This window comes from Dermacentor albipictus, chromosome 1, assembly GCF_038994185.2.
Source record: "Dermacentor albipictus isolate Rhodes 1998 colony chromosome 1, USDA_Dalb.pri_finalv2, whole genome shotgun sequence".
NCBI lineage: Eukaryota > Metazoa > Arthropoda > Arachnida > Ixodida > Ixodidae > Dermacentor > Dermacentor albipictus.
In genome coordinates this window covers 29,768,436-29,792,834 of record NC_091821.1, presented here as the reverse complement: position 1 = coordinate 29,792,834, position 24,399 = coordinate 29,768,436, and the positions used below count along the sequence as shown (strand labels likewise).

The window sequence follows — 24,399 nt, the reverse complement described above, 5'->3', positions numbered from 1 at the left end:
ATCACCCTTTCAAGTCCTTCTTTCCTCTGGACTAGGACGGCACCGAGGCCTGGGCTACTAGCGTCAGTGTGGATTTCGGTATCGGCGTCCTCGTCGAAGTGTGCAAGTACCGGCGGCGACTGCATGCATCGTTTGAGTTCTTGAAATGCCTTGGCCTGAGGCGTTTCCCACTTGAGCGCGACATCACATTTGGTTAGATGTGTTAGCGGCTCCGCGATGCGTGAAAAGTCCTTGACAAAGCGCCTATAGTAGGCACACATGCCAAGGAATCTGCGCACTGCCTTCTTGTCGGTTGGCTGTGGGAACTTTGCGATGGCAGCTGTCTTCTGTGGGTCGGGGCGTACTCCTGATTTGCTGATCACGTGGCCTAGGAACAAAAGCTCACCGTAAGCGAAACGGCACTTTTCCGGCTTCAGAGTGAGCCCTGAAGACTTGATGGCTTCTAACACTGTTGCAAGCCGCCTAAGGTGATCGTCGAAATTTCCGGCGAAGACAACGACGTCATCCAGGTAAACAAGGCACGTCTGCCACTTCAATCCGGCTAACACCGTGTCCATGACGCGCTGAAACGTTGCAGGCGCCGAGCACAGTCCGAATGGCATGACCTTGAACTCGTAGAGGCCGTCTGGCGTGATGAAGGCAGTCTTTTTGCGATCTCTCTTGTCGACATCTATTTGCCAGTAGCCAGACTTGAGGTCCATCGACGAGAAGTATTTAGCGTTGCAGAGCCGATCCAATGCGTCGTCTATCTGTGGAAGGGGGTACACATCCTTCTTCGTGACCTTGTTCAGTCGACGATAATCGACGCAGAAGCGTTGGGTTCCGTCCTTTTTTTTTACCAGAACTACAGGGGAGGCCCACGGGCTTTTCGACGGCTGGATGATGTCGTCGCGCAGCATTTCGTCGACTTGTTGCCTAATAGCTTCACGTTCTCGCGTCGAAACTCGGTAAGGGCTCTGGCGGAGTGGTCGAGCGCTCTCTTCGGTTATTATGCGATGCTTTGCAACTGGTGTTTGTCGAATCCTCGATGACGTTGAAAAGCAGTCTTTGTATCGTCGGAGAAGACTTCTGATCTGTTGCTGCTTACTCATAGGAAGACTTGGATTTACGTCGAAGTCTGGTTCGGGGATAATGCTCATCGGGGTAGATGCGGCTGAATCCGAGAGGACAAAGGCATTGCTGGTTTCCACAATTTCCTCGATGCATGCGATTGTCGTGCCTTTGTTGATGTGGCTCCAGCGGCCCTCGATGACTCCTTCTACATCAGCGGGTGTTTCAGTGCCGACGGAAATAATAATGCTGGAACGCGGCGGGATGCTCACTTGATCTTCGAGCACACTCAAGGCGTGGTGACTACGACAGCTCTCCGGCGGTATCGCTTGATCTTGTGACAGCGTTATCTATTTCAACTTCAGGTCGATGACTGCGCCATGTTGATTCAGGAAGTCCATGCCGAGAATGACGTCTCGTGAACACTGTTGGAGGATAACGAAGGTGGCAGGGTAAGTCCGGTCATGAATTGTAATTCTTGCCGTGCAGCTTCCAGTTGGCGTAATGAGGTGTCCTCCAGCGGTCCGAATTTGGGGACCTTCCCATGCAGTCTTAACCTTCTTCAACTGGGCGGCGATGTGTCCACTCATTACAGAGTAATCGGCCGCTGTGTCGACTAAGGCAGTGACTGCGTGGCCGTCGAGAAGCACGTCGAAGTCGGTGGTTCTTTGTCTGGCGTTGCAGTTAGGTCGTGGCATCGGATCACGGCTGCGTCGTGTTGAACTGAAGTTAGAACGTCGCGTCGTCAAGTCGTCGTTCATCGGTGTAGTCTTGCCTTCCTCACTTCGTCGGGATGGCAGCGTGTCGTTGTTATGTCGTCGAGATCGTTTCTTCATCGTCTTCGTCGGCGGCGGAGGATCTTCGTCAGTTCGACGAACAGCAACCGCACCTCCATTGGTTGCTGCTTTTAGTTTTCCGGATATGGGCTCGCTGACCGGCCCAGGGCTGGACCGGTGTATGGTCGGCGCTGCGGCGACAGGTAGCGGCCTGGTGATGGCGAACGCGACGGTCGTCGAGGGCTCCACTGAGTAGCGGCGAGGTAGTCGGCGATGTCACGAGGTCGTTCACCTTCCCTCGGGCGCTGTGCGTTGACGGCGAAGCCTCGCAATCCCAGGTCGCGGTATGGGCATCGGCGGTACACATGGCCGGCTTCGCCGCAGTGGTAGCAGAGCGGGCGGTGGTCGGGGGCGCGCCAAATGACCGTCTTCCTCGCGTAGGTGCGCTGGGCGGCGGGTGGGCGTGCTGGCGGCGGTGGCGGTGGACGAAGGAATTGCGTCGTTGCAGGGCCCTAGCGTGGTCGCGGAGGGAGACCTGGACGGCGTGCGACGACGGCGTATGTCATCGCTTCTGGCTGGGGCTGCGGTAATTGTGGTTGCAGCTCAGGAACTCCTAGCGATCGGTGCACCTCTTCTTTCACGATGTCGGCGATCGAGGCCACTTGAGGCTGCGACGATGGCAAGACCTTGCGCAGTTCTTCGCGCACAATGGCTCTGATGGTCTCGCATCGATCGTTCGTGGCCAGTGATTTAATTCCGGAGTAGCTTGTTGGCTTGGTGCGTCGGTCGAATTGCCGGTTCCGCAATTCCAGTGTCTTCTCGATGCTCGTCGCCTCACGAAGAAACTCGTCGACGGTCTTCGGTGGGCTTCTTACCATACCGGCGAAAAGTTCCTCTTTTACACCACGCATCAGTAGACGTACTTTCTTCTCCTCGGACATTTCGGGATCGGCGTGGCGGAACAGACGGCTCATTTCCTCAGTGAAGATCGCGATCGTCTCATTCGGCAGCTGCGCTCTTGTCTCCAGAGAGCTTGGGCTCGCTCTTTTCGCACGACGCTTTGAAATGTTTGCAGGAAGCCGCTTCGGAAGAGGTCCCACGTCGTCAAGGTGGCTTCTCGATTCTCGAACCACGTCTTGGCGGCGTCCTCCAATGCGAAATAGACGTGTCGTAGCTTGTCGTCGCTTGCCCAGTTGTTAAACGTAGCGACCCTCTCATACGTTTCCAGCCAGGTTTCCGGGTCCTCAAATGTGGAACCGCGGAACGTCAGTGGTTCCCTGGGCTGCTGCAGCACGATGGGGGACGCTGGGGCTGCCATTGGGGTTGCCTTGGCCACAATCTTCTTGGTCTTCTCAGGTAGAAGTCCGTGCTCCGGGAGCAGCTGTTGAAGACGGCGGCTTGCTCGGTGGTCCGGGACGACGCTGGTGTTCTGTTTGCGGTCTGGGCTGGGATCACGGCTTGTCGGGGGCGTCCCGTACATGAACGAAAAGCACCTCCACCAGATGTCACGTGGTAGTGACGGTGAAGAAAGAAGCAGTACGGTGGAATACAAAACTAGCTTTTATTGGGCGAACCTGTGCCCACAAAACAGGCTACACTTATAGCACAACGATAGCGGCGAACACGGTCGGCGATCGTCGGAAATCTGATCAGCAGGTCAAGCGCGTCGGCTTTTATAGAGCAGTTGTCGAATGCTCCAGACTAATCGTTCGGACCCGCGTGCCTTCCACAAAGTTCTACACCATTCGTGTTACGCGAGGAAATCGGATAACACAAGGTTCGGCGACAACAGACAGCCGGGTAGAAGCATCGATAACTTTCCAGAAACGTCGGATACATGCAGGCGCGTCTCTCGCTGTGCGATTACATTTGTTAAGCGGCGAAACGTGGTCGCCCGATAAAGATAAGTACACGTGTCAATATCGTCATCGAAAGCACTTGACTGACCAACACTATTGACTGATTTTGTGATTGCGAGAACATTCTCAGTAATAGATAATTGCTAATTTTTAGTTAAAGAAATGAAAAATTAGGTGTCCACAATCTCAAAAGGACAGAAAAATTATTTAATCATCGCACTGCGCGTAGCTGCGTCTGCTGCTTATGGCCTCCGAGACTTCTACCACGGCCGCAACGGAGTACTGCAACACGCCCTTTCACCGCCGCAACGCTGAACTTTTGGCTCGGTCTTTGCCCTCTTGGCTTCTCTGCTGTGTAGCTTCCAGCATGCTAACAGAGATGCAAAGACAGAGAAAGCCAGGTATAGATGTGATAACTCCACTTATAGTTGAAGGATTCAAAAAAATTTTGTGGCATGAGATTTGTGGGACTTTAATAGTGAGGCCATTCTTTATCGATCACATGTCATGTACTGGCATGACAGGCCACTGAGGGGCGATCAAAATCAATTGTAGACCCTTTGCTGGCTCCTAGGAGGTATCGCACATGCGTTTTTCGCATAGACCCAATTGTAGTTTTCGTTTGCTGATATTGACATGGGACCATGCTTATAATAAAAAAACAAAGGTATAACAATACTTTATTGTTGAATACATGGATGTACTCGTGAAATAATTTTTTTGCAAATGTAATAAAATTTACACAACTTAATTTTATGTTTTAAATAGGTTTGACACAAAGAGCGCCCACATTTTGTATCATTTAACTTCATTTTCCATTTTTGTCATGTGTTGTGCCAGCGGTGCTATCCTAGCAAAGGCAACTGTGTGGCAACCTCTGAGCCACATTCAAGCCACTGACAAAAGGCCATAAAAATGGAAAATAAATTGTAGAGTTAAAGAATCCAGTCTCAGTGATGTGCACCAGTCAGACCAATGAAGCGAGAAATTTTCAGTAGTTAATTATTTGATCGCTAGACAAGGTGTGTACAAGTTTTTGCACATTTTGCGAAAGGGGATGGTGTCGCTTGTTTGCAAGTGCCCACCTTTAGAGAAAGTAATCGTACACTTGTAGCACAGTCATGCAGGTAAGCATCTCGCAGTAATTCGTCAACTGATAAAGGAGACGGCAATCCGTTTTCCCCAACACTCATGGCTTGAAATGAATGGAAATGTGCATGAAAATGCCAAATATAAAGTGTGCAAGCATGCAGCAGTAAACTAGGTAAAGTGCAAGTACTCCTATACTACCATGGTGGCAGCTGCCATAGAGGGAAGCAAAAGATCAGTTGTGGTGGCAGCCATGGAATGGTAGCACAATAAGAATTTTTTTAGAAGTCTCAGAAGATTGCTGCACCTTTGGAGCAATGCTAGTCGACACTTCATTCTGAAAAAGTGATTTTTTTTTCGAAACATTCGGTCGCCATCGTACGTGCGCATTCATGATCACTTGGGACTTGTTTGGTGACCATGAAAGTGTTAAACATAGAGATGAAGATGTAACATCACAGGTAGGTTGGCACATTCATGCTGCATCCTGAATTTTCATGTCAACTCACTGAACTTGAATGGCACTTCATGGGTGCTTTTTGTTATTTGTGGTGACATAATTTACACCAAATTGGTAGAATTTACAAAAAAGCTGCCGCCATTTATCTGCCATACCATACCAAAGCCATACCATTCCACATTCGTCTGACTTTCAGATTAATAGTTTTGATTCAAAGCAATGTACCCATTTGGGCACTATTGGACGAAGAAAAACCTCCTCAGTAATCTACTCTTGGTCGGCAGTGCTTCTCAGAGCCTAGAAAGCACACCACAAGCTCATGTTAGATTGGCACACACACATCGTATATGAGCACCCCAGTATAAATGCTTAGTAAAAATTATTGCCAGTGTTTTAACTTCACAACAGCTAATTTTCCAGCTACAAGATACAAATGATAAAATGCATGGCTGTAAGAGTTTCTAAAAAGCCCGACTAGAACCGATATTGTTTTTGTAATGTGTATTTATTCCTAGTGAATCTGCTATACTCCACACATGCACATTTTGAAGTGTTATGTTTGTTACGTCAGAGGGCTCATAACATTGTGTGCTTTAACAAATATGCTTGAATCATCGATGTAAACAATAAACTGCTGCAGCTGGATAGGCTGCAGAATTATTGTCTGCAGTGAAGTCCATTTTGTGGATGCACCGTCATAGACCGTCATTTAGGCACAGATGCTTCATGTGGATGCAGTCAAGAAAAGGCATCGGAGTATGGAACTGTAGTTAGTTTTTATTTATTGAAATTTTTTTTTCTTTTGATGCATTTTTGACAACCGCAGTACTGTTTTGCTCTTCCAGATCATGCCAAGGTTTTTTATGTGGACTTTGGCAACATTGACAGGGTGGACATTGACTGTGTGTCCTTCCTTGAAGAGGAGTTTGCATCACTTCCAGCGCAGGGTTTTTGCTGCAGCATTAAGGGTGTATGTATGGTACATTATTTAATATCTAAAGCTACAAAGTCTTGTTATGTCGATATTCATTAGTACTTTTACCTGTCATGATACCCTAACTGGCACAAACTTGTCTTGGGCGAAGTATTCAAGGAAATAGAATATGGCTGCTAATTACCATATTTGCACGATTCTAATGTGGACTTGTTTTTTAATAAAAGGTTCAAATTTGCATGCACATTACAATCGTAACTAATTCTACTCAAACTAAAACATGAAACCGATTCTTACTGGGGAAAAAAAAAGCTGCGTGTAAGGTAGCTAGCCACATTCCCATCCAACGGGTCGTCTTTAGAAAGCGACGCTCGGAGACATCGCAAGGTGGGTCAGTGGTGCGGGGAATTCTCTCCCCCAGACGATGATTGTGCGAGCCTCCCGAAATGTGACTTTTCTAGTGCATTAAACTGAAGATGACTTTCTGTGGTTGGTAGACAGTGAAAAGGAGGTGTCGTCGGATTCCGATAGCCACCAGCTGCTAAAATTCTGCTGTGTGCATGTCTCTGTGCCTTTGTATGTTCCATAATATTGTAGAATCCATAATAATAATAATAGCATGGTAGAATCAGCACCAAGTTATTTCGGGGGTATTTGGGTGGTAATATAACTGCGAGTTACAATTGGTGATGCAGTAGAATCATGCAAATACGGTAACTCCATGCAAGAATGACCCTCATGTGCCCATTGAGTAACTGCAGCTTGTTGTTTAATACATAAAGCTATGCACATGGAGGAAGTACATTCTCCATGTAGTTGTTCCCTTGCTGCATGAAACAGCATGTCAGAATAGTATTGTTAGACCCAGTTGGTTTTGCATTATTCAACATGATTAAAGCTTATATACATACCTAGGATGAAAGAAGGAACTTGTGTGAGCAGGACTATGCACTGCTTGCAACTTTGCAGTATTTAATGCCCACAGCAGCAAATAAGCCTTAGTTTCTGTAATCATTGGTTACAAGTTTTTATTTGGGCATCATGTTGTTTGATGCACACATTGGTATGTGCGAGAGTATGTTGTGATTTAAGAAACTGCTCTGTTTTGTAGGTGAGGTCTCCATGTGGCCCCGGCATGTGGACTATCGCTGCTGTGCGTACATTTCGAAACATGGTCTCTCGACAAGGCACAAAGCTGCAAGCCTACTTTCACTCGCAAGATAATGTCACTGGCCGCTTCATTGTGGACATTCTGTCTTATAACGAAGACCATATTTCGCAAAACTTGTCTCAAGAATTTCTCAGTCTCTGTTCAGAAGAAAAAGCCACACTACCCAAAGTAAGGCTTTAATCTTGTGTGACTTGTTGCTTTTTTTTTTTTTTTGTTGCTGTACCTAATATTTACTTAGTAAGTACTACAAGAAGCTCTGAGATGAAGGGTCATTGGTTCCTTAACTCTCTCCTTACCTGGCCTATAGAAATTGATCAATTTGATCGACAGTATTTCTACATGTTGTTTAAATTCATTGGAGTTGTTCTACTAGCAATGCTATGCACCATCTGAAATGATGATTGAACTTCAACTACAGCTCAGATTTGACAATTCTTGGCAAATTAGGGAGTCTGGAAAAAATAAAAACTTCGACTGGAGATATTGCCGAACTAGCCTCTTGTACTCTTAGCACTTCCTCAATAAAAAGACCCAAAATTTGCTCTTTGGTCGACTCGGCAACCTCATTTTTAGATGACAGAAGGAGTGAAGCCATAGAAGCTTCTGTCGGGTTGTTTAATTCTTCTATATGACATCTAGGCTGTTTTAATGATTTCTCAAACAACAGTAGATGCTGATGAGTGCGTGTTAGTTTGATAACGGTGTTCGACTAATATCAAAGGTAGGTTTATTTTTCGCACCCTAGGGTGCTTTTATCCATCAGCATTTTGACAGTGTATGTACGAATAATTACAAGCAATCCTTCCTGTTGTGTAGGGTGTTGACTTACATAAGAGCACATAGTGTATTTCAGACCAACCTTCGACCGAACCTTGATCTAATCTCTTATATATTGAACACCACCTATGCAAGTGCCCTTATTTGTCACTATACAATATTGTGTAGCACTCCACATTGCTGTACAGTACTTTACTTGAACTGAACATAGAATGTGTAGACCCTAACGCCAGTTTGAATGCACACTGAGTCACCTTGCTTGATCTTGAAAGTAATCTGTGATGTGAACAAAGTGCGTGCCTGCTCGGGCCTCATCTTCAAAGGGACCTGCGATGCGGACAAAGTGCGCCCAGTATGTATGTAAAGTGCCTCGTACGTGCTGTGCTTTCGACGTTCGCGTTGAAGCGAGAGGCAGCACAAAGGTCAATTCGCTCACTAATGCTGCTGCCGTGCTTTTCTTAATTTGCTGTCGCAATCGATGCTTCGCCTTTCGGGTGAAACTACAACTTTTTTGTTTGTTTTTTACTTTGTACATTCGTCACTTACTATTTGCAATAAAGCTGTTAGACATCGCAACGAAAGTTTCGGAAGGGAGGCGTTTCGGATATTATGGACGTCTGATAAAATGAACATTTCTTGTCTGATTATCAGGGCCCGTTTTAACAAGAGTCGACTGTATTGCTATCTGCAAATGCTGGCTCTAGCTTGGCTTAAACAAATTATCTAGATGGGCAGATGAAAATGGGCTTAAACTGAATGTGCAGGAAAGTACTTGCATGCTTTTCTCCAAGAAAAGAGGCGCAACACCAATGCCCAGTATTTTCATCAATGGACATGAACTCGCTGTCAGCGGTGAACATAAATTCTTAGGTTTATACCCCATATAAAGTATCTCGGGACGAAATGCACGAAAGCAATGAACCTCCTAAAACTTCTGTCGCACACTACATGGGGTAGTGACAGAAAGTGCCTGTTGGATCTATACAAAAGCCTTATACATACACATTAAAGACTATGGTACCATGGTGTACCAATCTGCCGCACTGTACACATTGAGGATGCTGGATCCAATTCACCATTTGTGTATCCGCCTGGCCACAGGTACATTCTGGGCAAGTCCAGCGCAAAACCTCTGCACAGAATCAAACAAGTGGTCACTTAACTTGCAAAGGTCATACTCTAGCTTTACATATTTTCTGAAGGTACACACAAACCCTGAACATCCGTATTACGCTACTATAAATGATATGCACCACACTGTTTCGCAACCGACCCACTGCAAAGGAGTCTTTCTCACTGCGTGTGAGGAAGTTCAGTGATGGAATGTGTGTACCACTTTTAGAACCTCGTCTAAAGGCCCTGGCAAAGCTCTTAGCACCGTGGCAATGGCAGTTTATTAAGTGTGACACGTCGTTTTTTTTCATGTTACAAAGCACACGCTAGAGGAACACATCCAAATGCACTTTCTAGAACTCGAGTTAAAGTACTCATGCCTGGAATTTTATACCGACACACCAAAGTGCCACACTGGCATGTCTTTTGCAGTGGCTGGTCCATCATTCTCAGAATCGGATGTTTTGCACCCGGAAACAAAGTGTCTTTTCTGCTGAGGCATACGCAGTAATGTTGGCTGTTAAATGTATCGGGATAACCAACCTAACCAGCGCCATCATATTCACTGACCCTGAGTGTAGTAAGATCCTTAATGTCATTCCGCAAAAACAAAAATCCTGTACTCAACTAGTTTTATTCACTTTTGTGCACTGCGTACATGTCAAACCAGCTTGTTGTGATCTGTTGGGTGCCCGGCCACAGAGGCATTAAGGGGAACATGCTGGCAGACCAGATGGCTACATCTGTTACAGTGAAAGTGAGCAACACTTTCATACCTGTCTCTCTGACAGACTTGAAGTCTTTTCTCTACAGAAAAATCAGGACATAAGGGCAGCGAATTTGGGCCACTGAAACGTCGAATAAGCTTAACTTAATTAAGCCTCAGTTGGCTAATTGGGGGCCAACAACAAAAACACGGCGAACTGAATTCCTTGTCAACTTACGATAGGCCATACCTACAGGACCCACTCTTACTAGGCTGTCTGGTGGTGACCTTCCCGTGTGCTGCGCTAATTGTGGAGAGACACTGACTGTGCTACATGTCCTGGTGGAGTGCCAGGAATCGGAAGCTGAAAGAAAAAAAAAACACTTTCCTCTAGCTTACAAACAGAATATTCCTCTTCATCCAGCAATGTTCCTTCATGTGAATGCATTTTTCAGCAGCAAATCACTTTTAAAATATTTAAATGATGTTCATTCATTACAATATCTATGACCGATGAATTCGTAGCATGACTGCTTAAGGCCGATCCACACGACGGACCAAGTCCGCGGTCCGATCGGTCACGTGATGCGACGTCACGGCCCGCCGCGGTCCGGTCCGGTGCAGAGCACATCCACACGGCGGGCCGCCATAGCAGACGGCAGAGCGGACCAACCAGCTATAGTAATTCTAGGCACTATAAACCAGCTACACTCTTGGCCAGAGTGTTATCATTGTTATCATTCCGGCTCAAGTCCCACAAAGCCGGGAACTGCTCAACGAGGCATACAAAATGAAAAAAACCTCCTCGTCACTCCAAGAGGACACGGTGTTTAAAAAATATATCTGCTGGAATGGCGGACATGAAACGACCGACTTGACTGGCTTTTGCCGAGCCGAAAACTAGATTGGATTTGGCTGAAGACACTCTGTTGCCGGACAACATTCGTTGGCTACGCCAAAATAGCTGCGGTTTGCATGCGGTCCGCCGCCAAAACGGAAGCGGGAAAAGCCTCTACGATTTGTTCGACCGCGAGGAGGGCCGCGGTCTTGCGCGGGCCAACAGCTGTACGCATGAACTGGTGATGTCCTATCACGTGATGCACAGACCGCGGTCCAAAAGAGCAATTTGGTCCGTCGTGTGGATCGGCCTTTAACAGAGGCTACTGCTGCGATTATAGCATCTGTATGGCACATGCCTCCAAAGCCTTGCATCCAAGGTTTCTGATGAGGCTGCAATGCCAATGGCATGCACATATGTTAAAAGACCATTCTTTCAAAACATCTTTTACATTCATTGAACACTTTAAAGCCATTGTCATAATTTTAATATATTACTGCACAGCGACTCTATTATAGGCCCATATACAGCCGTGTTCCACCACTTCATTGTGCCATTAAATACTCATATGCACTTGTATAGTGCTCTTTGGCCAGACCTGGCCTTTTTGCCATTAAACATCGCATATCATCATCATCTGCCTTTGTTAGCTTTATTTCTAGTACAATGGGGCCCTTTTACTTTGTCATTTCATCTCTCAGTCCTTGTCCTTCATGCTGTATTTCGTTTCTTCCCATATTCTGTTGAAAAACACCTCCAGTCATTTCACCAGCACTTAGTAGAAAATTAGTATTAAAGATGCCTTTAGGCTTCTTTTCAACACTGCTTTATTGCTGTAGAATGCAAGATTTACTGACTGGTTAGCCCTCTTAATTATATTATTGCTCTAAATATGCATGCTCCAGACTGCTCCAATAAGATGTACGGGATGATCATCTTTAAACTTTCTGGAACTTAAAAAAAAATTGCCTTTGGCATATCGCATAATTCTTCTCCTTGAGGTGGATTATTCTAAGAGGTGGACATTGCTAAATACTAGAAATAGAAACACATATTCAACTAATTAACAATAATTCAATAATTAAATTACTTACTTTATGGCCCATATCTAAATTTAAGAATTGTAGCCTGTGAGTTAGCAAGCTATAACCGCTTGAATCTCCAAGGTGACCCCGGTTTCAAGATATTCGCGAAAATATGGGATGCAATACATTAGCATTCCAGTTACTTTTGTGCTTCAATGCATAAAAGAGCGTTTTGTTAAAAGCTCCAACATTGCATTTTTATGGCGAGTCTGATGTATATCTCCAAACCGGTGTCATTCTGTAAATTCATTCCAAGTGGACATGCTTTGCAAACTCACCAGCTACAATTCATAAATTGGATTTGACTCTTGACCAACATGATGTGAATTGGAATCCAACTTCGATATATGTTCCTCGGGGTGGGCAGCATAACCCTGACAAAAGGAAGTGGACGGTATGAGCGCAGTCCACTTAGTTTTGCCCTTCGCCCGTGTTGCGCTGCCCACTCCTTAGCAATATGTTCAATCACCAACTCGCCCAGCTAGGTGCATTAAAGGGACACTAAAGGCAAATCCAAGTCAAGCTAAAGTGATAGATTAGTGCCCGAGAATCTCTAAAGCGTCAATATTATCGCGAACAGAGCCTTAATAATTGAGAAATTCAGGTAAATACAGGACATGACTAGATTCCCCCGAGACATTCGATCACATGACTGATGACGAAAGCACTCTTCAGTTATATTCTGTCACTAGTACTCAACTACTCCATGTAAAAAACATCATTGTATTTTAAGAATTAATCAAATGCTACTTGTTCGGTTCTATTTCATTTTTAGATAAAAGAACTGATTGAAATTACTCTTGACAACGATGTGACCGGTCCAAAGCTTTTGTTTACACTCGAATCTTCTCCCCCCACGGTTTTGCGTTTTAGTAGTTTTGTTATTGCGTAGTGCTGCGCTGCTTCTGCTGGCTAGTGAAACTCGCACAAACTGCAAGTAGCAGAGAATTCAACTTCCAAGTGAGGTCGTGGGATACCCAAATGGTCTACGCGACTTGACCAAAAAGCAGTTGCAGCGGTGAGTCCATTGTTCTGTCTTGGCTCGGTACGGCCGTCTGTCAGGCGCCGTTTTACTCACCGACGGCAGCAAAGGGTGGTGATGACGTGTGCTCACACTCCCCGGTTGGGTGGCAGGACATTCAAATTTCGAAACGGGTATGCGAAGCCTTCAGATGCCATTTTCTCTTAAACTAATACTTTTCTTGGCACGAAACAAGCATTGCGAGGTTTCTGGAATGGTATTCAAATAGTTCACGTCAACTTAGTATTTCCCTTTAGTGTACCTTTAATTTGAATATATGGCTGGTTTGCCTATGTCTCCAAGTTGGTTCGCTTGAATTTTGGTGCCATTACGCCAGACAGTGGATTTTTCGACCCATGAGCCATCTAAGGCTTTCGCCTTAAAAAGAGATGTAAAGAAGACTAACATAGTGTTAATCTCTGGGCGGTGGGTGTAGGTGGAGGAGTAGTGGCTGGTGGAGAACCCCCTCTGGAAATAAATTCCCGCCTGTGCCTCTGTTTTCTACGTTACTACTGCAGGATTACGCACTTGTACAGTAAACTGTTCTCTACATTCACGCTGTGGGATTGGCCGCACTGGACAGTAACCTTTCCATTGCACTGAAGTACAGTATATAGCCAACGGATTTTGCCGACTCCGAAAATTCGGGCTTGATGGATATTCTGTAGTTCATAAATGCAACTTCAGGGTTCCCATAGAGCTAATACATCTTCATGGCGGATGTATTGGACGAATTTAGGCCCCAAATTTTTATTTTCCAGACTGAATCGCTCATTCTGAGCCCCGCTACCCAATTTTGAAGGCCGTCATACTGGATTTTTAGCTGGCTTGGCTAGGATGGCTTCCAGTGACCCGCTATATTGCCTCCAAGATTCGGAGGCTCACGCGATATATAGTTTCTCTATGGCTCATGCTATCAATAGAAAGCACGCGCCATCTTCTGGTCTCAGAGGCCATGCCCGCTCTTTCTTAGCTAACAAAGCGCTCCGGAGGATGGCACTTTTTCTTTATTTCATTCTCTGGTCAGCATTATCCTAATCAGTTAATGCACGATGAGCTTTCTCTCTCTCTCTCTTTTTAAGGTTTTGTTGCTATTTTGTGCATGGTGTGTCCACAGAACGCCTATAATGTCCACAGAGCAGGTATGTCTCGGAGACATTGTCGCATTTTTATGCATGTTTGTGCAGCTTCACATTTGTGCGATCAGTCTAGTGCTTTCACAAGAGCCAAGTGATGCAATGTAACGTGGCTCGTTTCTTTGATCTTCATGGCGATCTCCGCCAACAGAGGTCACAAATGCGGTGACGCTCTTGTCTTCTGTATGCGGAGACAACGTCACTCTTGTGCAAATCTAAGCTGATCTGATTGCCTCCAAGCGCACTATTAGAGATTTTTTTAAAGCCACTCTAAGTCTAATAAATTTTGTTGTTTTGGGATGAACAAGTATTTCTGACTATTCAATTTTTCGGATTCTTTTTCGGTCCCCGTGAGGTCCGGAAAATCGGACGGCAGCATGGGCACCATATGAATAGTTTCTAAGTCTCTCTACACGTTGTGCATGGTTATGTTTCTTCTGGATATTGTTGCCTATTGGGCTTTGTTGGTGAAAGTTGCATTTCTGGATTTCAGAACCAGCAAGGCATGAACTTTACCACCAAGCGGCACGAGACTCATCCTGTAGTCACTATGTCACAAGCCACCTCATCTCCAGTCACAACCGCTGCAGCTGTGACATCTTCAACTGCCATGTCTTTGGTTGGCACCCCCGCTGCTACCACTACTTCGGTTTACATGCCTCTGTCGGGCATGCATACTGGGCCTGCACTTTCAACATCTGTGCCCCCTCCTGGCATGTTCCCGGCTGGCATGCCTGCTGTTAGCATAGCTTCAGCCAGCACATTGCCATGTCATACACCTCCTACCAGCATAGCTCCAGTTTCCGTGCCACATCGCGGAATGCCTCTGGCTGGTACACCTTCCGATGGCATGGCTCCACCATCTGCGGGCATGTCTCCACCTCCCGCTGACATGGCTCCCCAACCTTCTGCTGGCATGGCACCACCACCCGCGGGCATGTCTCCACCTCCCGCTGGCATGGCTTCCCCGCTTTCTGCGGACATGGCTACCCCTCCCACCAGCAAGGCTACCCCACCTACTGGCATGACTCCACCTCCTGCTGGCATGGTTCCCCTACCCACTGGCATGGCTCCACCTCCTGCCGGCACGGCTCCCCCACCTGCTGGCCTGGCTCAATATTCCACCGGCACTGCTCCCGCCCCCACTGTGAAAGCTCTACGCCCCACTAGTGCAGCGCCAGCTCCCGCTGGTATGGTTCCACCTCGCAAGCCTGTTGCCACTGTGCCTCCTGCCACAATAACACCCAATGCCATGACACCTGCAGCCACTTCGATGGCCCCCACAGCAATGGCTCCTGCTGCCATGGCTCCTGCAACTGCACTTCCTGGTGGCATGGAATCACATGGCATGCATCCAGCTACATTGCCTCCAGACAATCTGAGACAAGCTGGGACGGCTCCACCAGCTCTGCCACCAGCTCTGCCATCAGTTACGGTACCTCCAGCTGTCCTTCCTGAAGGCGACACTTTTTGCGTATGCATCTCAGTGGTGTTCAACCCATCGGACTTCTATGGCCAGATAGTGGAAAAAGCAAACACTACAGCCAAGGTCAGAAGCTCACTTTCTTTTACTGCATGACACTATGCATGACATTATGGGCATGTGATGCTTTAGCAATAAAAGGGCATGTTCAGTCTTATTATAAGAATATTTTTCTGGTTCCAGATTTGTAGTGTAGGGCTTCGCTAGTCTTGGTTGCACTTCTTAAGGCCAAGGTATTCAATATTGACAGCAAAACAATGCCATTGACTGTGGACCTACTACACATCATGGCTTAGTTGGGATGCGGTGGTGCCACCGAATAAGGATGCTTGACGTCTGTTATGTAGGTTTCCTCTAGGCCATTCTAGTGCATCTGCTAAGCAAGAACTTGATTTGCAAATAAATTTTATAATTATACAGTGCAGCTGATTATGATGTGCACACTTGATTAACAACCTCCAAGTCACTTTAGTGTGCGGCGGCTGCATTTCGATGGGGGCAAAATGCGAAAACACCCATGTACTTAGATTTAGGTGCACGTTAAAAAACCCCAGGTGGTCGAAATTTCCGGAGTCCTCCACTACGGCGTGCCTCATAATCAGAAAGTGGTTTTGGCACGTTAAACCCCATAATTTAATTTTTTTTTTTTCGCTTTAGTGTGCAAAAGAAATTCGGGTTGGTAGAAAACATGTATGTTGAAGCGAACTAAAAAGAGCCCTAAAGATTCTTCTGAAAGATGAGAAATGGCTGATGTCTTTCAAGAAATCGAATAGTGATGGACTTTTTTAAATAGACATAATACGAATATAGAAATTAGGAGTTAAATATATTCGTCTATCCCTTTCAACTCATCTGTTCTCAGTGGTGGGGTGCCATTAACAATGCCCAGCCTATCACACTCCGTTTCTTTCTTTATTTTTGCGGCAAGCTGATGGCAGCTTTTTGAGGTGGGCCTCTGACAGAGTTCCCCAAGGGCGACAAGGGACTAGTGACAAGAAACTTGACATAGGCTAACAACTATCCTTTTCTCGTTTGTCAAGTATCTTTGGCAGATCTAGTAGGGTATGTATGTGCGTGAGCTTCTGCTTGCAAGTAATTTGTGGTCAAAAATGATTGCTCAATTACTAATGCTTATGGGCTGCCACCACCTGGCTTGAGCTGGCAACCAGCCAGCAGTTTAAAAAATGGTGAGGAGGAGCCGTCTGTTTGCAAAGAAAGGAAGGTATTCTTACCTGCCACTTGTTTGCAGCTTCATCCTTTCCCCATGGACTGTGTCGCTCTCCAAGCTGAAGGGGTGGTTTAAGGCACCTAAGTATGAGGCCAAGTTAAAAAAAAATCATTTTTAGCAGAAAAGGAAGAATACAAATTATAGTCTACCTTATAGAACAAATATTTCTACTTCACAATTGTTTTGGGGTGTGAAAAATATTTTTTTCATTTATAGAATTGTTAACAAATTCATCTCTCATGCCAGCACTTCTAACTTTAATAGTCACAGGTGAGGCTTTGATCTGTGTATTAAACCAAAATGGAAGAGGCCAGAAGGTTCTTGAGTAATGATGAAATAATTTTAGGAAATGTGCTCTTACTGTAGGATTTCTTTGCTATAATGGGGATCTATATCTGAAGTAGTTATACAAGTTTATTTGTAGTGGTCCATGGCGCACCCAAATATGTGTGAAATAAGTGTGGAACGTTTCCCTAAGAATCCTAATTGGAAAATGAGTTATGCTTGCTGGTGTACAAAATTTTAGGTTTACTATTTGATTTCTGAACCAAACTAGGTTACTGCTGAATTGATGGCCGCTGAGTGCCATAGGAACAAAGTAGTCACAAATAGGTTTGTAGTTATATGGAATTGAAATTTGTACTGTCCATGGAAGAAGAGTACACATTGGCACATTTCAACAAGAGACGCACAGTGGATTTCAGCAAGAAACGCAGCCGGGAACCATCAGGCCAGGCTGTGGAGAAACATGACGCAGCACAACCACCGACCGCAGCAACTCGCACTTCAGATGCCATAAAGGTCTTGCACAACGACAGGTGCATCTCAGAAAGGTAGTTGGCATTCAGTTACAAACTGGACCCATAACTCAGTTGCGTGAGATCAAGTGCCCTTAGCAGAGAAGGTCCAGGTACAAAAACTGGGAAAAGGCTAATGTGAGTTGCTTGAATACAGGAGAAATAGTAAAAAAAAAAAAAAATGCTTATCAGAGGAATGATGCATTTGATGGCATATATTTGTTGCAGGGGGGATATTTAGGCAGCATTCATTCAGTACATCTAATGGATGAGAAATTTACATTCCTCGTCCTTGGCTGAAGTTTCTATGCCCCCTCCTCTGTCCCCCTCCCCTTAAAGGTGTTTTTTTCGGACAATTTCTGTCAGGCCACTTCCACATGTTGCTGTTGCTAGCACCTACACTAACTGTCGTTATTGTAATGATGCATGCCCCTTTATTAAGCGATATATATATATATATATATTTTAAACTTTTTTCACAATTCTCGATGGTAGCCCATGCACAATAACATTCCTGGAGTTTTGGCTCTGGAAATATACTCAGTTACAAGTGAGTGTCTTTCCTGTCTACGTCTCCTTTTTCCACAAATTTTTTGCGCTCCCCTTTGCAAAAATCGTAGCAAACCAACTAGCCCAACAGCTTACTATTCCTAGAAATAACTTTGTCAAGAATGTAAGACAAGGTATGAGCAACATTAGTGATAAAATGATGTGACAATATAACCTGCATATACCGCATGTCATATAGTAAGACGTGGCATATACGCATACCTAAATATATGTGGAAATTTTTGCTCACAAGCAACTCCACCGACACAGAATTTTCTACAACACGAAGCCGTTAATGGTTAAAACTGTTTCTGCAATAAAAATGATTCAGTAAGTTCGAGTGTTGATGCATAAGTTAAGGGAGCATGTATGCTGCCATCTGTGGCTTGAAGCAAACCAATTCAAGGCAAATGCAAGTGTGTGTCGTCAGCAGTGATACGGCTCAAAAGATGCCAATTTCTTAGCAACGATACGGTGGCGCCATTGATTAACATGCAGTGTCTTTCACCGTGTTTTGCCATGGCAGTGATAGATTTCACCAGATCGCATCACTGTTTTGTTGCAGTGACATCGCAAGCTGCCTGTGTGGGATCATAAGCTAGGCCTTCATTCCTTGATATTGAAAAAAGTCTCAAGAACACTGTGAGATAATGCGTGAAGTTTGCTACCAAGTCGAGATAAAGCACAGTGAATGTCTACAGCACCATTCACTTCCTGCACTTTTTGTGACGAGGGCAAACAGCTTGGAAACGTCTGCGTGCTCGACCTAAATTGGGCAGGCTTGAGAAGGTCAGGTTCCGCATATCAGGCGATGACGTAAATTCCTTTTCTTCTCTGCAAAGAAAGTCGGTCTGTGAGAGGTCTCAAGAAAAAAAGCGCTTTTGCAGCAAAATGATTTGAAACTCCTGCAGTGCAAACAAAAACATTCATCAAAGCTAAAATCCCTTATATACGTAGCTCATCTTCTCATGACTCATGGCTTTGTCTATGCGGCACCTTGTCTATCTTCTGCTAGCTTTAGTTGCAGCATCCGTGCTTTCACAGGAGGCCTTCACAATGAGTGACCTGTAATTTGTGAGACAAGTTTTGACTGCGTAAGGGCCAGGTTCTATCCTAACTTGTTTCAGCTCATCAAGTGTGCCTCGTAGAGGCACCGTGCCATATTGAGCAAACTTGAGTCGGAAGGCTCATGTAGGTTTCTTTGGTTGCTGTTTGCCAAATCGTACCATTAAAGCATTTATTTAGGGGAAGGCAACATTTGGCAGAATGCCAAGATCTGTTATTGTTTCCACCCATTGGAGACAGGGTTCTCCACATGGTAGTCACATTAGTAATGGTTGCATCATCATTATTAAGTCATCATCATCAGCCTGGTTACGCCCACTGCAGGGCAAAGGCCTCTCCCATATTTCTCCAACAACCCCGGTCATGTACTAATTGTGGCCATGCCGTCCCTGCAAACTTCTTAATCTCGTCCGCCCACCTGACGTTTTGCCGCCGCCTGCTGCGCTTCCCTTCTCTTGGAATCCAGTCCGTAACCCTTATTGACCATCGGTGATCTTCCCTCCTCATTACATGTCCTGCCCATGCCCTTTTGTTTTCTTGATTTCAACTAAGATGTCGTTAACTCGCGTTTGTTTCCTCACCCAATCTGCTCTTTTCTTATCCCTTAACGTTACACCTATCATTCTTCTTTCCATAGCTCGTTGTGTTGTCCTCAATTTGAGTAGAACCCTTTTCGTAAGCCTCCAGGTTTCTGCCCCGTAGGTGAGTACTGGTAAGACACAGCTATTATACACTTTTCTCTTGAGCGATAATGGCAACCTGCTGTTCATGATCTGAGAATGCCGGCCAAACGCACCCCAGCCCATTCTTATTCTTCTGATTATTTCCGTCTCATGATCCGGATCTGCAGTGACTACCTGCCCTAAGTAGATGTATTCCCTTATGACTTCCAGTGCTTCGCTGCCTATTGTAAATTGCTGTTCTCTTCCGAGACTGTTAAACATTACTTTAGTTTTCTGTAGATTAATTTTTAGACCCACTCTTCTGCTTTGCCTCTCCAGGTCAGTGAGCATGCATTGCAGTTGGTCCCCTGAGTTACTAAGCAAGGCAATATCATCAGCGAATCGCAAGTTACTAAGGTATTCTCCATTAACTTTTATCCCCATTTCTTCTTAATCCAGGTCTCTGAATACCTCCTGTAAACACGCTGTGAATAGCATTCGAGAGATCGTATCTCCCTGCCTGACGCCTTTCTTTAATGAGATTTTGTTGCTTTCTTTATGGAGGACTACGATGGCTGTGGAGTCGCTATAGATATCTTTCAGTATTTTTACATACGGCTCGTCTACACCCTGATTCTGTAATGCCTCCATGACTGCTGAGGTTTCGACAGAATCAAATGCTTTCTCGTAATCAATGAAAGCTATATATAAGGGTTGGTTATATTCCGCACATTTCTCTATCACCTGATTGATAGTGTGAATATGATCTATTGTTGAGTAGCCTTTACGGAATCCTGCCTGGTCCTTTGCTTGACAGAAGTCTAAGGTGTTCCTGATTCTATTTGCAATTACCTTAGTAAATAGTTTGTAGGCAACGGACAGTAAGCTGATCGGTCTATAATTTTTCAAGTCTTTGGCGTCCCCTTTCTTATGGATTAGGATTATGTTAGCGTTTTTCCAAGATTCCGGTACGCTCGACTTTATGAGGCATTGCGTATACAGGGTGGCCAGTTTCTCTAGAACAATTTGCCCACCATCCTTCAACAAATCTGCTGTTACCTGATCCTCCCCAGCTGCCTTCCCCCTTTGCATATCTCCCAAGGCTTTCTTTACTTCTTCCGGCGTTACCTGTGGGATTTCGAATTCCTCTAGACTATTTTCTCTTCCATTGTCGTCGTGGGTGCCACTGGTACTGTATAAATCTCTATAGAACTCCTCAGCCACTTGAACTATCTCATCCATATTATTAATGATATTGCCGGCTTTGTCTCTTAACGCATACATCTGATTCTTGCCAATTCCTAGTTTCTTCTTCACTATTTTTAGGCTACCTCCATTCCTGAGAGCATGTTCAATTCTATCCATATTATACCTCCTTATGTCAGCTGTCTTACTCTTGTTGGTTAACTTCGAAAGTTCTGCCAGTTCTATTCTAGCTGTAGGGTTAGATGCTTTCATGCATTGGCGTTTCTTGATCAGATCTTTCGTCTCCTGCGATAGCTTACTGGTATCCTGTCTAGCGGAGTTACCACCGACTTCTATTGCACACTCCTTAACAATGCCCATAAGATTGTAGTTCATTGCTTCAACACTAAGGTCCTCTTCCTGAGTTAAAGCCGAATACCTGTTCTGTAGCTTGATCTGGAATTCCTCTATTCCAGATCAAGCTACAGAACAGGTATTCGGCTTTAACATTATTAAGTACAATGTGGTAAATAGGATTGCATGTTTGCACCATTTGCACTTGATTTGAACTTTTGGCTAACGGTCAGTGTGCGGCTTGTGACCATGGCACTGGACTGATTGATGTGTGCATCAAGGGTTTGTGATACCATGTGACCACTGCCTCAGATTTTCTTGATACGTAGAGGACACCTTGTCAACACAACCTACGTCGGAAAGCCGTGCTGCATTCGGCATGCATTTTGAATTCGTCATATTAAAAGATGGCACAGGATTCGTGGTTTGTTGTGCATCCAAGCACTTGAGGCCTCCTAGCATGGTTGAAGATTTGGCAGCCATCTAAGAATCATTCACGATACAGGTCACTTCACTGTGAAAATTGCACACCAGACTGCTCCTAAAGTCTATGCATGTTCCGTAAAAAAACACTTATGTAGCATAAATTCAAGAGATACTTGGTGCAAGATAAGCCACTCGGAGGTAACTGCGTAGAATCAAGCTACATGGCATGCTATTGCTGTCAAAATGCAGTTCATCAAAGTGTTTAGGTATTAAGCCCACCCGAATTCCTTTGTGGGTGGTAAAGTGCTACCATAGCTATTGTGGAGTTCGGACCCACCTGCACAGTCTTTGTTGTGCTATCAACTAGTACTCCCTATATGGAACCACAGCTTGCAACGGCAGGTATTGAGAACATTTACAGTGCCAGTATAGTGTGTGTGTTGTAAAGCAACAGATCACCCGTCATGAATGCCAAATTCCTTCATTGTACAGGAAAATTCATTGTAGAAGCATCATAACACATACGAAAGACAGAAATTCAGCCAGGGTATAATAAATGCTTCATTATGCAAGTTATTTCTTTTTACAGGGATTTGTTTTAGAAGTGTTCAACTAATACTGCTTGCTGTCACCACATATATTCCCATTGTAGTCGGTGATACTATTGCGTAATATCGCATCATGTGGCATTCTCTGTGCCACCACTTGAGCTCCTTCCAGTTAGTATGCAATGCTGCAGTTTTTAAAAGATAGCTATTTCATGAGATCAAATCAACTTAAATGTGGATGACTACAATACAAAGGATAACTTCAAATATTGAGGGTGGCACTATGCCATCTTGAGTAAAGCTACATGCTAAAATTCAGATGATGACTAAATTCAAGAAAATATGGCAGTCTGCAGAAAAGTCAATAGATATGCATATTCGAGTGAAGTTTGTATACAAGAGCATAGATTGTTCAGTGCGATTAAAAATAAGTTGTTTTAAAATTTGCGGTTTATATTATTACGATATCATAGAGCGATGCTCAAGAGACGAGCTGCCGCGAGAACGATGAAGTTGGTCGGGGCCCTTGGCGCTAGCGAGTGTCAGCCTGGCTGCATGGCTCCAGTGTAAATAGCCTGTAAATAGCTTCTTTCGTCTGGGTCTTTCCACACGTAACAATATTAACCTTGGAATAGTGCATAACGTTACGTGTGAACTACAACCACAGTAACATGCTTGCTAAGGTGAATATAGTAAGTGTCAGTATTTATTCATTGTGTTCAGTACATGCCATTCACGTTTGACTTTATTCAGCCCTTACACGATTTTAATTATGGCTTGCAGTTGCAAAAATGTTTCTATCCTGCCTAGCCTAATTCTCTGAATATTTGCAGAATTATTATTTATTTTAAACATATGCACCATGCTATATTTGAAATGCAAAGTAATCTTGTTTTCCTCCTCCTTCATTATAACTCATTGTGCTATTGTGAAATTTGTTTGTTATAGTGAAATAGTTTGCTCCGGTAAAACTTTATCAGCCTATACTTGTCACTGGTAAGCTAGTCTTGGTGGGATCTATTCACACTTTGTTTGAGCCAAGTATGCATGAAAAATCAAGTAGCCTCTCTGGGGATAAAAAACTTTTGTTTTCGCCCTTGAAATGCAGGTGCTAGAAGAGCTTCAGCAAGAGCTGAACAAATGCGGTGCCCAGAGTGAGGCACCAACGGAAGAAATGGTGAACAAGGGCTCCTTCTGGATATGCCGCTTTGAGGGTGACAAAAACTGGTATCGAGCTCGGGTGCTCGATGTTCTTCCAGGACTCACTTGCGTGAGTATGGCTAATGTGCATGGCTTGATGTACAATAAAACCTCGTTAAACCATACCCACGGAAACTGTAGTTTCATTGTAAAAGTAGTAAAGTCAAATCCCTGACTAAGCTGCCATTGAACATAATGCATTTTGTATCCGCACAAACCATACCAGATTTTTGGGTATGTATCGGTTAACACATGGTGTTTGCACTTTTCGTAGTGCAATCACGGCAGTAGGTCGGCCAGGCAGAAGAACAAGCCTCAGAGATCAGAACCGCCTCCAAGCATAAATGCAGAGGGCGCTTGGAAGGGTGAAGCCCCATTAACGTCAACATCATTTCAGTGTGGAGCCAGAGAGTGTTGTGGCTGGCTAGTGATGGCCTGTGCTGTGCCTAGAGACTACTACACAGTGGTCAAGTGGGCCAAACGGCGCTCTCCCGCTGAGGCGCCATGTGTGGAGAAATTGTGCGAGGGCGCTGCGAGTGAACTGGATTGTGGTGAAGATGTGCTTTCCGTCAGAGTCAATGTAATTTCGCTGTGGACACTAAGACCGATTGTGCGCATATACTCTTCTAGAGGTGCTTTGATTTCATCTGCAAATTTATATAGCCATTTTTTTGGTACGTACACATATTTGAGGCATGGATTATACAACATAACATCTTCAATTTTGTTGTCATCGACAAATGCGTCGTCTGCCAGCGAGTGCACGTTCGTTCTATGGACGCTAGCAGACGCCTAGTTTTTGTCGCAGAAAGTTTGTGCAATAAAATTTTTTGGTGCACCCACAACTCTTGTCAGCTGGTACCAGCTGTAGCTTCAGCCAGGTGAAC

At 44.9% G+C, this 24,399-nt stretch overlaps 1 protein-coding gene across 2 annotated transcripts in view; it reads left to right on the top strand.

The window, feature by feature from the left end:
* LOC135906028 (nascent polypeptide-associated complex subunit alpha, muscle-specific form-like) overlaps window positions 1–24,399 on the top strand; it is a 54,921-nt gene that overhangs the window by 14,749 nt on the left and 15,773 nt on the right. Inside the window, exons 6-10 of one of the 2 annotated variants that reach the window (XM_065437171.2) lie at window positions 6,080–6,204; window positions 7,280–7,507; window positions 14,509–15,205; window positions 15,281–15,564; window positions 23,421–23,582. In XM_065437171.2, coding sequence (XP_065293243.1) covers window positions 6,080–6,204; window positions 7,280–7,507; window positions 14,509–15,205; window positions 15,281–15,564; window positions 23,421–23,582 — 1,496 coding nt within the window. Of the gene's footprint in view, window positions 1–6,079; window positions 6,205–7,279; window positions 7,508–14,508; window positions 15,565–23,420; window positions 23,583–24,399 lie in introns of both variants that reach the window. The other variant, XM_065437170.2, reaches the window with a different exon arrangement.